This window comes from Rhinolophus sinicus, chromosome 17 (genome assembly GCF_057876585.1).
Source record: "Rhinolophus sinicus isolate RSI-liver-muscle chromosome 17, RSI-T2T, whole genome shotgun sequence".
Taxonomy (NCBI): Eukaryota; Metazoa; Chordata; class Mammalia; order Chiroptera; family Rhinolophidae; genus Rhinolophus; species Rhinolophus sinicus.
The window spans coordinates 109,929,935-109,951,720 of NC_142517.1; the positions used below are offsets into that span (position 1 = coordinate 109,929,935).

Below are 21,786 nucleotides of genomic sequence, written 5' to 3' on the forward strand. Positions count from 1 at the left end.
GTTGTCCTGTAGTACAAGCTAAAGTCAAGGAGTGGATACCTCCAGCATTGTTCTTTTTTCTTAAGATTGCTTTGGCTATTCAGGGTCTTTTGTGGTTACAAACAAATCTGATGCTTTTTTTTGTTCTATTTCTTTAAAAAATGCCATTGAGATTTTGATGGGGATTGCATTGAATCTGTATATTGCTTTGGGTAATATGGCCATTTTAACTATGTTGATTCTTCCAATTGATGAGCATGGAATGCCTTTCCATTTCTTTGTGTCTTCATCAATTTCTTTAAAAAATGTCTTATAGTTTTCAGCATATAAATCTTTCACATCCTTGGTTAAGTTTATTCCTAGGTATTTTATTCTTTTTGCTGCAATTGTAAAACAAATTTTTTTTTTTTTTTTTTTTTTTACTTCTTTTTCTGAGATTTCATTGTTAGTATATTGGAATGCAATGGACTTTTGTATGTAGATTTTGTAGCCGGCAACTTTACTATATTCGTTGATTGTTTCTAATAGCTTTTGGATGGAGTCTTCAGGGTTTTCTACATATAGCATCATGTCATCTGCAAAGAGTCACAATTTGACTTCTTCATTCCCAATTTGAATGTCTTATTTCTTTGTCTTGTCCGATTGCTCTGGCGAGGACTTCCAATACTATGTTGAAAAGCAGAGGTGATAGGGGACAGCCCTGTCGTGTTCCTGAACATAGAGAAAAGGGCTTCAGTTTTTCACTGTTAATGATGAGATTAGCTGAGGGTTTGTCATGTATGGCCTTTATTATGTTAAGGTATTTTCCTTCTATACCTATTTTATTAAGTGTTTTAATCATAAAAGGATGTTGCATATTGTCAAATGCTTTTTCTGTATCACTTGATAAAATCATATGATTTTTGTCCTTTATTTTGTTTATGTGATGTGTCACTTTGATGGATTTGCATATGTTGAACTATCCTTGTGCCCCTGGGATGAACCCCACTTGGTCGTGATGAGTAACCTTTGTAATACATTGTTGTATTCGATTTGCTAAAATTTTGTTTAGGATTTTTGCATCCGTATTCATCAGAGATATTGATCAGCAGTTTTCTTTTTTTGTGTTGTCCTTACCAGGTTTTGGTGTCAGGGTAAAGTTGGCCTCATAAAATGAGTTAGGAAGTACTGTGTTTTCTTCAATGTATTGGAAGAGTTTAAGCAGGATTGGTATTAGATCCTCTTTGAAGATTTGGTAGACTTCACTAGTGAAGCCATCTGGTCCCAGACTTTTGCTTCGGGTGGGTTTTGGATGACTGATTCAATTACGTTACTGGTGATCGATCTTTTAGATTTTCCACTTCTTCATGGTTCAGCCTAGGAGGGCTATATGTTTCTAAGAACTTGTCCATTTCTTCTAGGTTATTGACTCTTGTGGCATATAGTCCTTCATTGTATTCTTGGATGATCCTTTGTATTTCTGTGGCATCCGTGATAAATTTCCCTCTTTCATTTCTGATTTTATTAGTATCTTCTCTCTTTTTTTCTAATGAGTCTAGCCAAGGGTCTGTCAATTTTATTAATCTTTTCGACGAACCAGCTCTTTGCTATATTAATTTTTCTATTGTCTTTTTGTTCTCTATTTCATTTAGTTCTGCTCTAATTTTTGTTATTTCCTTTCTTCTGCTGACCTTGGGTTTTACTTGTTCTTCTTTTTCTAGTTCTTTAAGGTGTAACATGAGGTTATGTATTTGGGATTTTTCTTATTTCTTGAGATAGGCCTGTAATGATATAAATTTCCCTCTTAAAACTGCCTTCGCTGCATCCCAAAAATTTTGGTAGGATGTATTTTCATTCTCATTTGTTTCTATGTGTCTTTTGATCTCTACTCTTATTTCTTCTTTGACCTGGTTGTCTTTAAAAGTATGTTGTTTAATCTCCATGTATTTGTGGTTTTTCCTGCTTTCTTTTTTCAGTTGATATCTAATTTCAAAGACTTGTGATCAGAGAATATGCTTGGTATGATTTTAATCTTCTTAAATTTGGTGAGGCTAGTTTTAATTCCCAATATATTGTCTATCTTTGAGAATGTTCCATGTACACTAGAAAAAAATGTATAGTCTCATGTTTTAGGATGAAGTGCTCTATAAATGTCATTTGTGTCCATTTCATCTAATGTGTCATTTAGGGCTGCTATTTCGTTATTTGTTTTCTGTTTGGATGATCTATCCATAGCTGTCAATGATGTATTTAGGCCCCTACTATAATTGTGTTTTGGTCAGTTTCTCCCTTTAGTTCTTTTAGTAGTTGCTTGGTATATTTTGGTGCTCCCTGATTGGGGGCATAAATATTGATGACTATTATGTCTTCTTGTTGTATAGTCCCCTTTACCATTATGAAATGTCCTACTTTGTCTCTTGTTACCTTTTTCACCCTGAAGCCTGTTTCATCTGATATCAGTATGGCTACAGCTGATTTTCTCTGGATACCATTTGCTAGGAGTGTCAATTTCCACCCTTTCACTTTGAGTCTATGTTTGTCCTTGTAGCTGGGATGAGTCTCTTGGAGACAGCATGTGGTTGGGATTAGTTTTTTGATCGAATCTGCTACTCTGTGCCTTTTTATTGGTGAGTTCAGTCCATTTACATTTAGGGTCATTATTGATAAAGAAAGTTTGATATTTAGAGTATTCCATTTTCTTCAGCCTGCCTATTTTCTCCATTCCCATATTCTGATTCAGGCCTTTACTCTCTCTGTTTTTATGTTTGGTTGCCACAATTGTCCCTGTTGATGGTGGTCGAATAGCCTCTTTTAGTATTTCTTGTAGTACAGGTCGAGTGCTAGAAAATTCCCTTAGCTTTTTTTAGGTCTGGAAAGTCTTTATTCCCCTTCATATCTACAGGATATTTTTGCTGGATATATTATTCTTGGTTCATAATTTCTCTCTTTCAATAGTTTGAATATTTGGTTCCACTCCCTCCTGGCTTGTAGAGTTTCTGCTGAAAAAATCTGATAATAATCTAATGGTCTTTCCTTTGTAGGTTACAGTCTTCTTTTCCCTCACTGCCTTGAGGATTCTTTCTTTGTCATTGATTTTTGACAGCTTCAATACAATGTGCCTTGGAGAAGGTGTGTTAGGGTTGAGATAATTAAGTGTTCTATTTGCTTCTTGGATTAGAGGATCCAGTTCTTTCCACAAGTTTGGGAATTTCTCATGGACTACTTCTTTGAATATACTCTCTGTTCCCTTCTCTCTTCCCCTTCTGGTATACCCATTATTCTTATATTGCTCTTTGTGATGGAGTCAGAAAGATCTTGTAAAGTTCTTTCATTTCTTTTAAGTTTCAAGTCTCTTTCTTCCTCCATCTGTGTCATTTTCAGACTTCTATCTTCGATGTCACTGATTCTTTCCTCCATCTGGTCAACTCTACTACCTAAGCTGGTTATTTCATTCTTAATTTCTTCTATTGAGTTCTTAATCTCCAGAAATTCCATTTGGTTGCCAGAGGGTAAGGGGGGTGGGGGGTGGGGGGTGGGAGATGAGGGTAAGGGGGATCGAATATATGGTGATGGAAGGAGAACTGACTCTGGGTGATGAACACACAATGGGATTTATAGATGATGTAATACAGAATTGTACACCTGAAATCTGAAATCTGTGTAATTTTACTAACAATTGTCACCCCAATAAATTTAATAAAATTAAAAAAAAATAAAATAAAATTTCAATCTCTTTGGTAAAATGTCCATGTTGTTCTTTGATTGTGTTTCTGAGTTCATTAAACTGCCTTTCTGTGTTTTCTTGAATCTCGTTTAGTTTTTTCAGAACTGCAATCTTGAATTCTCTGTCATTTAAGTCACATATTTCCATGTCTTTATGTTCATCTTCTGGATATTTTTCATTTTCTTACTGAGCTGTCTGGTTGCCTTGGTTATTCATGACCATTAGTGATTTATTATTTCTCTTCCTCGACATGTACAGGAGTAGGTTCTGCAATGGGTTGATAGAAAGTGGTCTTTCTTTTGCTCTCTAGGTGTTGGTAGAATGTTTCATTTTCTCTCCAAATTCAGCCTTTTATTCTCTCTCACACTGTAGTTTTATATTTTTCTGCACTATTCTGGCTTCTCACACAATGGGGGTATTCTGTGGAAGGCGGACTTCTCCTTTTTAAACAGTTGGCCTTGGTCACACAGCACCACCTTCATGGGGGGATGTGGAGAACTTCTGAAGTTTAATGCTCTTCCTGCCCAAGATTCAGAGCTTGTGTGCTTCAGCAGCTCTGTTTACTCCTGCAGGGATCCGCCCAGATAGATTGGACTGGGGCAGGGTGGGTTGTGAGAAGTGGCCCAGAGCAATGGTGGCGACCACCACCACAGCCAGTCCTCCTTCCATAGCTCCCTCCCCTTTTCCAGAACTAGTTGGTCTGTGAGTCCATGTCTGAGGACTACAGTCCTCAGCACTGGAAATATTCTGTTCTTTTGATCTGACATTGCCACTTTTCTTCTTCTAGCACCAGGCAGGTGGGCATGCAGCGAGCTCTGGGAGGGTAGAGAGGGGGCGGCTAGTCTCAGTGCCTAAGGTTTCCGTTCTCTGCTTGGTAGTGAGGGCTTAAACCACCATTTTCAGCCTTCTTCCCTCAGTCTTTGCTCCGAGGTTTCTGCCATGAGCATTGGGTTCAGCCGTGTTATATGCTGTCCCCTCAGCCCTGTGGGCCATAAACAGAGCCCTATGAGTCCGAGTTCTTCCCTCTTTCTCAGCTGTGGTTGTGGTAGTTCTGGGATGCAGGGAGTTTGGAGCATTGAGCTAGGTCTGCGTTCTGCACCCACGCGGCTCTGTTGGCGCACTTCTCCCTTTCCTCTTCCCCCCACTCGCGCGAATCTCCCACCTGTAGGTGATTTCAGTCTGTAGTGGGCCTCTTCGTCTTGCCTGTCTGCTGTGCAGGGAGTCCTTTGTGGAGTTATAGTTGTTCGATTCGTTGTAAATTCCAGGGAAGATTTACAGAGGCTCACCTCACACATCCATTTTTATGACCTACTTAGGAATAAACTTAACCAAAATATGTGAATGACTTATATACTGAAAACTATAAGACATTTAAAAAAGAAATTGAAGAGTCACAAAGAAATAGAAAGACACTCCATGTCCATGGATTGGAAGAATCAACACAGTTCAAAGGGCCTTGTTACCTAAAGCAATATACAGATTTAATGCAATCCCTATCAAAATCCCAAAAGCATTTTTTAAAGAAATAGAACAAAAAAATCATCAGATTTGTATGGAACCACAAAAGACCCCAAAACGCCAAAGCAATCCTAAGAAAAAAAGTACAATGCTGGAGTTATCACTCTCCCTGACTTTAGCTTGTACTACAGGGCAACAATAATTAACACTAATGGTATTGGCAGAAAAACAGACACAGAACAGTGGAATAGAATTGACAACCAGAGTAAACCCACATAAATATAGACTGATAACTATTGACAAAGAAGCCAAAAACATACAATGGAGAAAAGACAGCCTCTTCAATAAATGGTGCTGGGAGAATTGAAAAGCCATGTGCAAAAGAATGAAACTAAACTGCTATCTGTCACCATGTACCAAAATTAACACAAAATGGATAAAGAACAAAACATAAGACCTGAAACAATAAATGGCATAGAAGAAAACATAGGTATTAAACTTATGGACCTTGGGTTCAAAAAGCATTTTATGAATTTGACCCCAAAGGAAAGGGAAGTAAAAGCTAAAATAAATGAATGGGACAATATCAAACTGAGAAGCTTCTGCACAGCAAAAGAAAACATCGACAAAATGAAGAGGCAAGCAACCAAAAGGTAGAAGATTTTTGCAAACGATCTCTGTGATAAGGGGCTAATATCCAAAATATATAAAGAACTCATACAACAACAAAAAACAAACAATCTAATTAAAAAATGGGCAGAGGACCTGATTAGACACTTCTCCAAAGAAGACATACAAATGTTCAATAGACATATGAAAAAAATGTTCACATCACTAATCATCAGAGAAAAGCAAATGAAAACTACAATGAGATATCACCTCACACTAGTTAGAATGGCTATCATCAACAAGACAAATAATAAGTGTTGGAGAGGCTGTGTAGAAAAAGGAACCCTCATACACTGTTGGTGGGAATGCATGTTGGTGTAGCCACTATGGAAGGCAGTGTGGAGGTTCCTCAAAAAATCAAGAATAGAATTACCATATGATCTAGCAATCCCTCTTCTAGGTATCTACCCAAAAAATCTGAAAACGTTTATCTGTAAAGATACACGTGCTCCAATGTTCACTGCAGCTTTATTTACAATGGCCAACACATGGAAACAACCAAATTGTCCTTCGATAGATGAATGGATAAAGAAGTTGTGGTATATATACAAAATGGAATATGATTCTGAAATACGAAAAGATGAAATAGTACCATTTGCAACAACATGGATGGATCTTGAGATTATTATGCTTAGTGAAATAAATCAGACAAAAAAGTCAAGAACCATATGATTTCACTGAAACGTGGTATATAAAACTGAAAACAAAAGAACAAGACAAACAAATGAAGAAACAAAAATTCATAGAGACAGACAACAGTTTAGTGGTTACCAGAGGGTAAGCGGGGAGAAGGTGGTAGGTGAGTGTAAAGGCGATCCAATATATGGTGATAGAAAGAGAAATGGCTCTGGATGGTGAACACACAATGTAATATATAGATGATGTATTACAGAATTGTACCCTTGAAATCTATGTAACTTTACTTACAATTTTCACCTCAATAAATTTTAATTAAAAAAAAGAAATTAAATCAGTAATCAAAAAGCTCCCAACAAACAATATCCCTGGACCAGATGGCTTCACAGGTGAATTTTACTAAACATTCAAAAATGAATTATCACCTCTTCTACTCAAACTCTTCCAAAAAATCCAGAAGGAGGGAAGGCTCCCAAAACTGTTTTTACAAGGCCACTATCACCTTTATCCCAAAATCAGACAAAGACATTACAAAAAAAAAAAAAAAAAAAGAAACCAATAGGCTGATATTTCTAATGATTATAGATGCAAAAATCCTCAACAAAATATTAGCAAACAGAATTCAACAATACATTAAAAAGATCATACACCATGATCAAGTGGGATTCATTCCTGGTATACAAGGTTGGTTCGATATCTGCAAATCAATTAATGTGATACACATTAAAAAAATGAAAAATAAAAATCATGTGGTCATATCAATAGATGCAGAAAAAACATTTGACAAAATCCAGCAGCCATTTATGATAAAAACTCAAGAAAGTGGGAATAGAAGGACCATATCTCAACATAATAAAGCCCATATATGATAAACCAACAGGTAACATCATACTCAGTGGGGAAAAGCTAAAACCATTCCCCTTAAGATCAGGAACAAGACAAGGTTGTCCACTTTCACTTTTATTCAACATAGTTCTGGAAGTTCTAGCCAAAGCAATCAGACAAGAAAAAGAAATAAAAGTCATCTAAATTGGAAAGAAGGAAGTAAAACTGTCATTATATGCAGATGACACAATACTATATATGTAGAATCCCAAACACTCCACCAAAAAACTATTACAACTGATAAATAAATTTAGTAATGTAGTAGGATTTAAAATTAACATTCAGAAATCAGTTGCAGTTGTATACACCAACTGAATAGAGAGCCTAGAAATAAATCCATTCCTATATGATCATTTAATCTACGACAATGAAAGCAAGAATTTATGGTGGGGTAAAGAGAGTCTATTCAATAAATGGTGCTGGGAAACCTGGATAGACACATGCAAAATAATGAAGATGGACCACTTCCTCACACCATATACAAGAATAAATTCATAATGGATTAAAGACTTAAATGTAAGATCTGAAACCATAAAATTCCTAGAAGAAAATATAGGAAGAAACTTTACAGACATTACTCGGAGTAAGATTTTTACTGACATATCCCCTCGGGCAAGGGAGGATAAAATAAACATGAGGGATTACATCAAACTAAAAAGTTTTTTCACAGCAAAGGAAACCATCAATAAAACAAAAAGGGGTCCTACTGAATGGGAGAACAAATATATTTGCCAATGATACATCCGATAAGGGGTTCATATCCCACATTTATGAATAACTCACTCAGTTCAACTCCAAAAAAACAAACAACCCAATTAAAAAATGGGCAGAGAACATGAAGAGACATTTTTCTAAAAAGGACATACAGATGGCAAACAGACGTGAAAAAATGCTCAACCTCACTAATCATTAGATAAATGCAAATAAAAACCACAATGAGATACCACCTCACCCCAGTCAAAATGGCTGCCATCAATAAGTCAACAAACAACAAGTGCTGGCGCGGATGTGGAGAAAAGGGTACACTTGTTCACTGTCGGTGGGATTGCAGATTGGTGCAGCCACTATGGAAAACAGTATGGAGGTATCTGAAAAAACTGAAAATGGAACTACCTTATGACCCAGCAATTCCACTCCTAGGAATCTATCCGGAGAAATCCAAAACTCGAATTCAAAAAAGTTTATGCACCCCGTTGTTTATTGCAACACTATACACAACAGCCAAGACATGGAAACAACCGAAATGCCCATCGGTAGATGACTGGATTAAGAAATTGTGGTCCATTTATACAATGGAGTATTACGCAGCCAGAAAGAAGAATGAAATCTTATGATTTGCAACGATATGGATGGACCTAAAGAACATTATGCTAAGTGAAATAAGTTAGACGGAGAAAGACAAATAACATATGACCTCACTTATATGTGGAATCTAATAGAATAGAATAGAATAGAATCTAAAGAATAGAAAACATACACAAACTAATCAGAAACAGTCTCAGAGATATAGAGTAAAAGTCAAGGTTGCTAGATGGGAGGGGGCTGGGGATGAGGGAGAAAATAAAGGGATTAGAAAGCACAAACTTGTAACCACTAGATTGCTATAGGGATACAAAAGACAGTTTGGGGAATATAATCAATTATATTGTAAAGATTTAGTAGGGTGTCAGATGGACACTTGTCTTATTACGGATGATGTAGATGCCTGATCACTGCACTGTACACCTGAGGCTGAAGCTGAATAACAATGAATGTCAACTATAATTTAAAATATATACATATGTATATATATATGTGTGTGTATATATATATATATATATATATATATATATATATATAGTCACAGGATGTGGAGTACAGCATAGGGAATAGAGTCAATGGAATTGTAAGAGCTATATAAGATGTCAGAGGGGTAGTAGACTTGGGGGGTTATCACTTTGTGAGGGGTGTAAATGTCTGATTATTACATTGTTTTGTACATCTGAAACTAATAAAAAAAATCAGCCAAAGGAAGAGATACATAGGGCAGAGTCCAGGATGATTCCAAACTAAAGCTTCCATTGGCTTTTCATCATGGAGTTGGGATGTGTTGACATTATGACTTTGATGAGTGACAATATGCAGAGTAGATCCCTCGAGGTTTCGTGCTCCGAGTTTTTATTGGGGCTCCGTTACAGAGGCATGACTGATTAATTGTTTGATTGCCCATATGGCAACTTCAGTTTCCAGGTCAATATACACTGCATGACCCAAGCTCCCACCCTAAATCATACTATTGGTCTTTCTGGCACAGCCAACCTTCATCCTATGACGATCAGGTGAGACTGCTCCCACCATAATATCTGGTGTGGTCAGCCCCAAACCTAAACAAAGACTCTCCTATAAGGTATAATACTGATTACCTCTCAGAAGACAAGGGCAAAAGCCAGACTTCTCTTTTGCAAGGTGAATTTCTTTACATCATAAACTTCACTCTTTTAAAGTGTACAGTTCAGTGGCTCACAATTTTGTACAACAATAACAATTCTAATTCTAGAACATTTTCATCACCCAAGAAAAAAACTGTACCCATTAGCAGTCACTCCTCACTTCTCCCTCATGCTTCCCCTAAGACCTTGGCAATCACTGATCTACTTCTGTCTCTATGGATTTAACTATTTGAGACAATTCACATAATGGAATCATATAATACGAGTATGTGGTCTTTTACGTCTGGCTTCTTTTACTTAGCATGTTTTCAAGGTTCATCTATGCTGAAGTATGTGTATTCCTTTTTTCCTTCCTTCCTTTTTTAAGGCTGGATATTATTGCATTGTATGGATATATCACATTTTGTTCATTGGTTGGTGGACACTTGGGACTTGGGTTGTTTCAACTTTTTTACTACTATAAATAATGCTGCTATGAACATTCATGTACACGTTTTTGGGTAGACATATGTTTTCAGTTCTCTTGGGCAGATAACCAGCCATAAGGCCAGCTTCTTTCCAATGCCTTTTGGCCCATCAGCACATCAAGACAGGCCCCCACAGGGCTGCACTCTCCTTCTAGGTGGATAGACTCAAGTTCCAGACTCCCTGCTGTTAACATCTGGGTCCTGGGGCATCTGAGCTCTGAGGACAGTCAGAAGGCCTGCAGACTAAAGGAGGGAGGGCCTATTTACACAAACTAGGATACTTGCAGATCATGAAAGAAAAGAGAACAACCATGTCACCAAAACTAAAGAATAGAAGAACCAAGAGGGGCCATTGCTTCAGTCCAGAATCAAACACTTTAATTGCCTCTACAAAGCCCCTCCTGAAGGCCTCAAGGGAAGGGGAACTTTCTGTAGCCCAGACAGACCCTCTAGATTAAAAAGAATCAGATATGTATTAACTGGGGAGTTTGAAATCTATGTCCTCGTGATGTCCACCTCAGGGCCGCACAGAGCAGTCTGCTCACTGTTAGCCAAGTAGGCTCCTCAGAAGTCTGAAGGCAGGACTCATTGTCCTCAACTGCCTTCTCTTCTATATACCCCTAAAATCTTCCCTTCAACTAAAGGCAACCAATTCTTCCTGTTATAAAATCCAATTACTGAGTCCTATAAAGGGCCTTATACTAAATCCCAAGAAGAAATGAATCAATATATCCCTTTCACAGATGAAGAAACAACCTCAGCTTGGCTTTAAAGAGCTCTTCGCTCAGTATACAGGTGCCATCACTTTTACATGAAATGCAAAATAAACCACCTACCGGCTTTGGTGGCTCTCCCACAGCTGCTTCAAACCTTGGTCAGCCAAGCCTTCCAGAATGAGGAGGTGGATCTTCCCATCCAGCAGGTGGAAGCCAGTGAGAACATCCAGGTCCTGCCTTTCCTGGATATTCACCCGCATCTTAAAGGCTGACAGGATCTGTTGGATGTTCTTGATAGGGTAGGAGTCCAGCTCAAGGGCCTTGGCATTGATCATGGTGATATCCTGTAGCAGACTGTATAGGAGGAACATCTCCTTGGAGTCAAATACAAAAATGATGCAGCCAAACTGGGTCCTTGTGAGGTCTGGATCAGGGGCTTCTGCCCTGGTTTGCAGTGGCACTGCAATGTCCACTCGCAGCTTGAGCAGGGAGTTGGCATCTAGGTAGTTGCCCGTGGGCATTGGGCCATGATGGAGGCCATTGGCAGGGACCTGAAACCCTCCAACCTTCCTGCTGCTGCTGACCTGGCCATGTTGAATGGGTTTGGGCTCACAGCTGTGGATGGGGACAACCAGGTTCAAGTACTTGTGGCCGAGCAGGAGATCAGAAAAACTGACCTGAGCGACCCCATAAGGGTCCCACATCTTGTTCTGGGATTCAAAGGGATTGTTCTCTGTCGTTTTGAGAGAGATGAGGGCCTGGAAGTTGAGGTATGAATCCAGAGGGTCCTCCCCAAACAGGGTGGGCTTCTGGGAATAATCCTCTGACTTGTGGTCCCGGTCATGAACTTCCACCACCATGGGAGGGCCCTCCAGGTATTCCCTCAGGTCACTGGGGTGAATTGCCCCAAGGAAGATGACATTAATGTCCTGGAAGGAGACATGGCTTCCATGAGGCTTCCCCTCAGTCTGGTGAACCGGAGTCTTATGGAACTGGTACCTGCAGTACACAGGAGTGCAGAGCCTCTATGAGAGAGCAAAGAGATATCAGGGCACTGGGCTGCAGTGGCAGTCACTCTATCTCCCCTCTAACGGAAGGCTCCCAGTAGAGGAGGCTCAAATAACAGCTGTATCCCTTGGGTTTCCTCATCCACAAAATACTGATGAGAGAGGCTGCTCCGCAAGGTCATTCCAACCCAGGACTGGGTGACATATGTGAAAGCACCCAAATGGTGGCTGGCATAAGAAAAGGGCTCAATAAGTATTATTCACTATTTCTTCCTCCCAAACAGTGAGTGCCACGAAGACAGGCCATATGTCTTTTTCATATCTATATTTCTAGCTCTTATCCCGAAGGCTAGGCAAAGAAAAGGTGGATGGAAGTAAACCATATTTTCTACACATACATTTTGGGGGGCAGTTGGCACAGGCTCACCTTTAGCATATTAAGTATCCAAGTAGAAAACTGTGACAAGAGGAAGAAGACTCAGAGGTTTAGGGTTTAAGAGGGCATGGAAAATGAAATGGAAAGGAGGGCAGAGCTGTGTTGAGGCAGAAAACCAGGAATCTTGCATGTTTTAAGTTAACTGTTACACAAGTTTGTGGTCCAAATTCATATTCCAAATTCAGCATCAAATTTACACTGATGCTGAAAATTTATTTTTAAACACACCTGGGTTGGTAGCACTCCCAGGTACCTGGAAGAAGTAATTAAGAGACATTTCTGAAAAAATCCACTTTCAACCTAGGCCTCAAAGAATTCCCACAGAGAAAGTTTGATTGAGGGTGAGAGCACAGTAAAAATCACAAAACACCTAAGGGGAAAAGTACTACTAGCAAAATCAGATGCACAAAGGCATAAGATATTAGAGTGATCAGTTACATAAAACAAATACATTTGTTAGGTCTTAAAATATTTTTAATTATCCTATTGGAATTCTATTTACTAGCAACAAATAATTTAAAAATGAAAAAATTTAAACATCACCTACAATAGCACGAAACCTAAAATGCCTAAGGGGAAATTAAGTGGAAGATGTATGAAACCTATATACTGATAACTGAAATAATGCAGACAGAAATGAAAGAAAATCTATATAGAGAAATATACCATTTCCTTGGTCAAAAGCACAATTAATTCTAGATGAATCATAGACCTAAACATAAAAGCTAAAGTTATGCATCTGTAAGACAAAAACACAAGAAAGTATCTTCATGAACTTGGGGGGGGGGCAAGATTTATCTGACAAGACACAAAAAGCATTAGTCATAACAGAAAAAGTTGATAACACAGACTTTATCAAAGACACTACTGAGAAAATTAAATTTAAGCCCCAGACTGGCAGTAAATTGTACAGTACATATATACCTGACAAGGGACTTGCATCCAGAATATAAAGAACATCTAGAAAACAATAATTAAAAAAGAAAAAAAAATAGCAAGAGGGACTTTCAAATTTGTATAAATGGAGTAAAAGCACACCTTGCATCTCCCAACAAATGCAACTAAAAACCCTAGACTGAATGCATGAAGCAGCTATTAGAGGACTCTGAAAAGTAAAAGGTAATGGGTGGATTGGTGAAGGAGACCAAACTCATTGAGTTTCCTGGGTTTCATTTTCCTCCCATATGTCACTGACTGAACTCAAAGGAAGCCTGAATCCCAGAATTGTATATCACGCATGGAGAGAGAGCTCAAAAAGAAACAGTCTCTTTCTGTTCCATAGGGGACTCCTATGGAACAGAGAGAATGAGGGGAAATTCCCTGTTGATTTTTTCTCCTGGCTCTGTCCTCAGGCAAGTTCAATTTCCAAAGCTGTGATCTGGTGGCAGTGACAGCATCTGAGCAGGCACCTAAAAATCTGAGAGAAGGGAATCCTCTTTGACTATAGGAACTGTGATGTAAAGAGTGTGTGGAAAATCCTCATAATAGCTTTGTCTCTCTATGTCTTTCCACCACTTGTCCTCAGAGGCTGACACAGTCTCAGTAAGGGCATGTTAGAGGGGGAACACCAAACCTCCACCTTTCGAACCAGCAGATCACAAAGGGGACTCCTTTGGAGATGAAGAGTGTGGAAAGGGGAGGAAACAAAAAGGATTCCACAAACTTATATGTAAGCTCATGGGCTTATTTCTGAACTGTTCATATATGGATCTTACCTTAAGCAGCATACCAGTGGTTTTGAGAACCAAACTACAGGGCATACCAATGCACAGGACTCAGAGTAGTGGTACCTGAGTAGTGTACATGCTGGACAGATTTGAATATCACTAAAAAAATCTTTGAAAACTGAACTGACTTTAAAATCACAGTACACAGAGTGTGATTTGGAACTTGCAGCTTGACCCTAACTGAGCCTATTGCCTAATAAAACAAAAAAGCCAACATTCTTTATAGGATTTAAACAAGACTCAAGAGTCTCATAACATAATATTCAAAATGTCTAAGACACAATCCAAAATTACTTGATATACAAAGAACTGGGAATGTTGACCAATTATCAAGGGGAGAGACAACCAAAAGACACCAACTCTGAAATGACTCAAACATTAGAATTATCATATATAGACTTTACGACCACTATTATAATCATGTCCCAAGAAGTACAACAAACTCTGGAAACTACTGGAAGGTAGTCAGTCTCAGTGAATAGAAATTATAATGCAGAAACAAATAGAAATTTTAGAACTAAACAATATAAAAACTGATATAAAACATTTACTGGGTGGTCTAAAACCAAGATGGAGATGGCAGAGGAAAGATAAGTAAATTCGAAGCTAGATCAATAGAAAGTATGTAATCTGAACACGTAGGAAAAAAAAGATTGAAAATTAAAAAGTAAACAGACACTTAGGAACCCATGGGACAATAGCAAAAAGGCTATTTGTATCATCAGAGTCCCAGCAGGTGAGGAGAAAAGATATTTGTAAAAAGATATTTGAGGAAATAATGTCTGAAGGTCTCTCAATTTTGACAAAAGGCATAAAATTAGAGAGTCAATAAACTCAATCAGTCCCGTCAGGATAAACTCAAAGAAACACATACCCAGACACATCATCAATGTTTGAAAGTAGCCAGAGAAAAATGATGCATTACTCCTAGGAGAACAACAATTCAAATAACTGGATTCCTCATCAGAAACTGTGGAGGCTATAATAGAGTAGAACAAAATTTTTACAGAGCTGAGAAAGAAAATAACTTTCCACCCAGAATTCTAAATCTAGTGAAAATATACTTCAGAGCTAAAGGTGGAATGAAGACATTCCACTTTTGCATATGAAAAAAACAAACTAGGAGATAATTTGTTTCTAGAAGACATGCTATAAAAGGTTACTACTGTATGATTCCATTTATATGATATTCTAGAAAAGGGAAAACTATAAAGATGGAAAAAGATCAGTGGTTTCCAGGTGTTAGAGGTGAGTGGAGTTCGCTAGAAAGGGGAAGCATGAAGAAGAGATTAGAGATTGCAAGGAGTAAGGGAAAAGTTCTGGAATGTTATAAATAATGTTATATTTCTGTGAGAAAATATTTTTAAAAACTTAATCTCCATCCCACTGGAAAAAAATTAAAAATTTCAACAGAAAGCTTAAACAGCAGATTAGAAAAAAAAATGAAACTAAAGATACTAATAAGTAGAAGGATATACTGTGCTCATAGTAGAAAGAATTAATATTATAAAAATGCCCAGACTACCCAAAGCAATCTACAGATTTAATGCAATCCCTACCAAAATGCCAGTGGCATTTTTTTTCACAGAATAAGAACAAATAATTCTGAAATTCATATGGAACCACAAAAGAAACAAAATAGCCACAGCAAACTTGAGAAAGAAAAACAAAGTTGGAGGTGTCATACTACCTGATTATCAAACTGTACTACAAAACTATAATAGCCAAAACAGCAGGTACTAGCATAAAAACAGACACATATATCAATGAACAGAATAGAGAGCCCAGAAGTAAATCCATCCCTATATGGTCAATTAATCTATGACAAAGGAGGCAAGAATATAAAATGGGGTAAAAACAGACTGTTCAATAAATGGTGTTGGGAAAACTGGACAGATACATGCAAACCAATGAAACCAGACCACTTTCTTACACCATATACAAGAATAAATTCAAAATGTATTAAAGATTTAAGTATAAGACCCCAAGCCATAAAACTCCTAGGAGAAAACCACAGGGAGTAAACTTTTCGAAATCACTACTAGCAATACATTTTTTTTTTTTTTATATTCTCCTCGGGCAAGGGAAACAAAAGAAAAACTAAATAAATGTGACTACATGAAACTAAAAATGTTTTGCACAGTGAAGGAAACCATCAACAAATGACACTCTACTGAATGGCAGAAAATATTCACCAATGATAAGTCCAATGAGGGGTTAACATCCAAAATATATTAGAAACTCATTCAACTTAACACCAAAACCCCCCACCCCAAACAATTAGATTTAAAAATGGGCAGAAGACCTTGAATAGACATTTGTCCAAAGAGGACAGACAGATGGCCAATACACATATGAAAAGATGCTCAACATCACTAATCATCAGAGAAATGCAAATAAAAACAACAATGAGATATCCCCTCACCCCAGTCAGAATGGCTATCATCAACAAGACAAACAGTAACAAATGTTGGAGAGGCTGTGGAGAAAAAGGAACCCTCATACACTGTTGGTGGGAATGCAGACTGGTGCAGCCGTTATGGAAGGCAGTGTGGAGGTTCCTCAAAACATTAAAAATAGAATTACTGTATGGCCCAGCAATCCCTCTCCTGGGTATCTACCCAATAAAATCTGAAAATATTTATCTGTAAATACACGTGTGCTCCGATGTTCATTGCAGCTTTATTTATGGTGGCCAAGAACAAAGTATCCTTTGATAGATGATGGGTAAAGAAGATGTGGTATATATACACAGTGGAGTACTATTCTGCCATAAGAAAAGATGAAATAGTGCCATTTACAACAACGTGGATGGATCTTGAGATTATTATGCTGAGCAAAATAAGTCAGACAGAAAAAGTGGAGAACTATATGATTTCACTGATATGTGGGATATAAAACTGAAAACAACAAAGGAACAAGACAAACAAATGAAGAAACCAAAAGTCATAGACACAGACAATAGTTTAGTGGTTACCAGAGGGTAAGGGTGGGGTGGGGTGTGGGAGATGAGGGTAAGGGGGATCAAATATGTGGTGATGGAAGAACGGACTCTGAGTGGTGAACACACAACATGATATACAGATGATGCCTTACAAAATTATACACTTGAAACCAATGTAACTTTACAAACATCAACCCAGTAAACGTTAATTTTAAAAAATTACAAAATTGTTTTACTAAAAAAAAAAGTAGAAGAGGTGATACGTATTTACAATGGAATATTACTCCAGCTATAAAATAGAATTAAATCTTAACACTTGCAATGACATGAGTGGACCTAGAGGGTATACACTTAATATAACATTAAGGCCAAAGGTTGTAAAAACAAGAAAAAATAAATAAAATTTCTACTGCAACTCGGGAATGAACTAACAGCATAGATAGGGATAATTTGTGACAACAAAAACATAAAAGGGGAGGGGTAAAGTTTAAATTTGCGAAGGGGAATAGAGATAAGATGCATGCAGAAGAAAAAGGAATACTGTATACATGAAACTTTCTTTTCCATAAACTTAATGGTAACCACACACAAAAATATCCACAACTGAGACACAAAATACAAAAAAGATGAAACAGGATGTCATACAAATGATGGCTTGAGGTGAGCCTCTTGATACCTCCCCTCGAATTTACAACAAATTGAACAAACTATAATTCCACAAAACACTCCCTGCACAGAAAACAGACAAGACTAAGAGGTGCACAATTGAAATCATCTAAAGGTGGGCAAACTGGGTGAGCAAGAGGAGGTGGAAAGGAGAAAGTGCAGAGATATGGGCTGCACGGGCACAGGATGCAGACTGGAGCTTGGAGCTCCCTGCATTCCAGAACTACCACAGCCACAGAAGAGGGAAGAACTTAGACTACTAGTACTCCATTTATGGCCCACAGTCGCACCTGAGGGATCAGTATATAACACAGCTGAATCCCACCCTCACTGCAGAGACCTTGGAACAAAGACTAAGGGAAGAAGGGTGAAAACGGCATTTTAAGCTCTCACTGCCAAGCAGAGGATGGAAGGCGTGGGCACAGAGCCTAGCTGCCCCTTCCGCACCCTCCCAGAACTCGCCCCACCCCCACCTGCCAGTGCTAGAAGTGAAACAGTAGCAGTGTCAGATCAAAAGAACAGAATATTTGCAGTTCTGAGAACTGCGGTTCACAGCCACGGACTCTCACCCAACTAGCTCCAGCGAAGAGGAGGGAGCCTTGGATGCAGGACTGGCTCTGCTGGTGGTCGCTGCCATTGCTCAGAGCCATCACTCACAAGCCACTCTGCCACTGCCCCCACCTATCTGGGTGGATCCCTGCAAGGGTAAACAGAGCTGATGAAACACATGGGCTCTTAATCTGGTGCAGGAAGACCTTCAGTATTCAGAAGCTCTCCACATCCCTCAAGGGAGGCAGTGACCTGAGATCCAGGTGACCTGCTCACAGAGGAGAAGCCCACCTTCCAGGGAATACCCCCATAGTGTGAGAAGCCAGAACAGTACAGAGAAAATATACCACTACAGTGTGAGAGAGAATACAAGGCTGCAGTCAGAGAAAAAAATAAAGCATTCTACCAACACCTACTGGAAAACAAAAGAAAATCCCCTTCCTACCAATCTGTTGCAGAAACCACTCCTGTAGATGTCTAGGAAGAGAAATAATAATTCATTAATTCCCATGAATAACCAAGGTAACAAGCCAGCTCTGAAAGAAAATGAAAAGTCTCCAAAAAATGAACTTAAAGACATGGAAATATGTGACTTAAAAGACAGAGAATTCAAGATTGCAGCTCTGAAAAAACTCAATGAGATGCAAGAAAACACAGACAGGCAGTTTAATGAACTCAGAAACACAATCAAAGAACAAAGTGAACATTTGACCAAAGAGATTGAAATTAAAAAAACAAAACAAAACAAAAAAAACACAACCAAACAGAATTTCTGGAGATTAAGACTCAATGAAAGAGGGGCCGGCCCAGTGGCTCAGGTGGTTAGAGCTCCATGCTCCTTACTCCGAAGGCTGCCGGCTCGATTCCCACGTGGGCCAGTGGGCTCTCAACCACAAGGTCGCTGGTTCAACTCCTGGAGTCCCACAAAGGATGGTCGGCTCTGCCCCCTGCAACTAAGATTGAACACAGCATCTTGAGCTGAGCTGCCACTGAGCTCCCAGATGGCTCAGTTGGTAGGAGCACATCCTCTCAACCGCAAGGTTGCCAGTTCGATTCCTCAACTCCTGCAAGGGATGGCAGGCTGTGCCCCCTGCAACTAGAAACAGCAACTGGACCTGAAGCTGAATGGCACCCTCCACAACTAAGAATGAAAGGACAACTTGACTTGGAAAAAAGGCCTGGAAGTACACACTGTTCCCCAATAAAGTCTTGTTCCCCTTCCCCAATAAAATCTTAAAAAAAAAAAAAAAGACTCAATGAAAGAAATGAAGGATGAAACAGCCAGCTTAGGGAATAGAGTCGACCAGATGGAGGAAAGAATCAGTGACATCGAAGACAGAACTCTGGATTGACACAGATGGAAGGAGAGAGAGACTTGAAAGTTAAAAGAAATGAAAGAAGTTTACAAGAAATTTCTGACTCCATCAGAAAGAGCAATATAAGAATAATGGGCATACCAGAAGGAGAAGAAAGAGAGAAGGGAACAGAGAGTATATTCACACATATAGTTGATGAGAACTTCCCAAACTTCTGGAAAGAACCGGGTCCTTGAATCCAAGAAGCAAATAGAACACCTAATTACCTCAATCCCAATAGACCTTCTCCAAGACTCATTGTATTGAAGCTGTCAAAAATTAAAGACAAAGGAAGAATCTTCAAGGCAGCCAGGGAAAAGAAGACAAATTAAAGACCATTCAGTTCTCATCAGACTTTTCAGCAGAAACTGTACAAACCAGGAGGGAGTGGAATCAAATATTCAAACTATTGAAAGGAGAAATTATGAGTTAAGAATAATATATCCAGCAAAGATATCTTTTAGATATGAAGGAGGAATAAAGACCTTTCCAGGTGTGGACTTCCGGAAAAATGGCGGAGTGAGGAGAGCCTCTGTAAAGCTCCCCTGGAATTTACAAAGAATCGAACAACAAAAACTCCACAAAGGACTCCCTGAACAGCAGACAGGCAAGACGAAGAGGCCCACTACCGACTGAAATCACCTACAGGTGGGAGATTCGCGCGAGTGGAGGGAGGAGGAAAGGGAGAAGCGCGCGGAGACGGAGCCGCGCGGGCGGAGGACGCAGACCTCGCTCAGTGCGCCGAGCTCGCTGCTTCCCGGAACCACCGCAGCTGCGGGAGAGGGAAGAACTCGGACTGCTAGGGCTCCACCAGGGCTCCAAAAGGCTGAGGGGACAGCATATAACACGGCTGAACCCAACGCTCAAGGCAGAGACCTCGGAGAAAAGACTGAGGGAAAAAGGCTGAAAACGGTGGTTTAAGCCCGCACTGCCGAGCAGAGAACGGAGCCTTAGGCACTGAGACTAGCCGCCCCCTCCCTCCCCTCCCAGAGCTCGCCCCGCCCCCACCTGCCCGGTGCTAGAAGCGAAACAGTAGCAGTGTCAGATCAAAACAACAGAAAATTTGCTATTTTGAGAACTGTGTACCGCAGACACAAATTCACAGCCCAACTAGTTCCGGCAAAGGGGAGAGAGCTGTGGAAGCAGGATCGGCTGTGGTGGTGGTCGCCGCCATTGCTCTGGGCCACCTCTCACAACTCACCCCGCCCCTGACCCCACCTATCTGGGCGGATCCCTGCAGGAGTAAACAGAACTGCTGAAACATACGGGCTCTGAATCAGGAGCTGGAAGAGCTTTGGAACATCAAAAGCTCTCCGCATACCCCCCGGGACACTGCGCCCTGTGACCTAGACGAACTATAAATAGAGGAGAAGCCCGTCTCCCAGGGAATCCCCCCATTGTGTGAGAAGTTGGAATAGTGCAGAGAAAACAGCACTACCGTGTGGGAGAAGAAAAATAAGTTGCAGTTGGAGAAATAATAAAACATTCTACCAACAAGTACTGGCAAACGAAAGAAAGACCGCTTTCTATCAACCTGTTGCAGAAGTCACTCCTGTAGATGTCTAGGAAGAGAAATAGTAAACCAGTAATCGCCATGAATAACCAAGGAAACAAGATAGCTCAGAAAGAAAGTGAAAAATCTCCACAGAAGGGACTTAAAGATACAGAAATATGTGACTTAAATGACAGATAATTCAAGATTGCAGTTCTGAAAAAAGTCAACGAGATACAAGAAAACACAGATAGGCAGTTAAATGAACTCAGAAACTCAATCAAAGAACAGTATGAGCATTTTACGAAAGAGATTGAAATCTTAAAAAAGAACCAAATAGAATTTCTGGAGATTAAGAACTCAATAGAAGAAATTAAGAATGAAATAACCAGCTTAGGTAGTAGAGTTGACCAGATGGAGGAAAGAATCAGTGACATCGAAGATAGAAACCTGGAAATGACACAGATAGAAGAAGAAAGAGACTTGAGACTTAAAAGAAATGAAAGAACTCTACAAGAACTTTCTGACTCCATCAGAAAGAGCAATATAAGAATAATGGGCATACCAGAAGGAGAAGAAAGAGAGAAGGGAACAGAGAATATATTCAAACAAATTGTTGATGAGAACTTCCCAAATTTGTGGACAGAACTGGACCCTCGAATCCAAGA

General features: G+C 39.3%; 1 protein-coding gene across 1 annotated transcript in view; it reads right to left on the minus strand.

Moving 5' to 3' along the window:
- The window catches only part of CFAP92 (cilia and flagella associated protein 92 (putative)), a 136,053-nt gene that overhangs the window by 40,670 nt on the left and 73,597 nt on the right, over nucleotides 1-21,786 (minus strand). Inside the window, exon 10 of the mRNA XM_074334299.1 lies at nucleotides 11,063-11,967. Coding sequence (XP_074190400.1) covers nucleotides 11,063-11,967 — 905 coding nt within the window. The remainder of the gene's footprint in view (nucleotides 1-11,062; nucleotides 11,968-21,786) is intronic.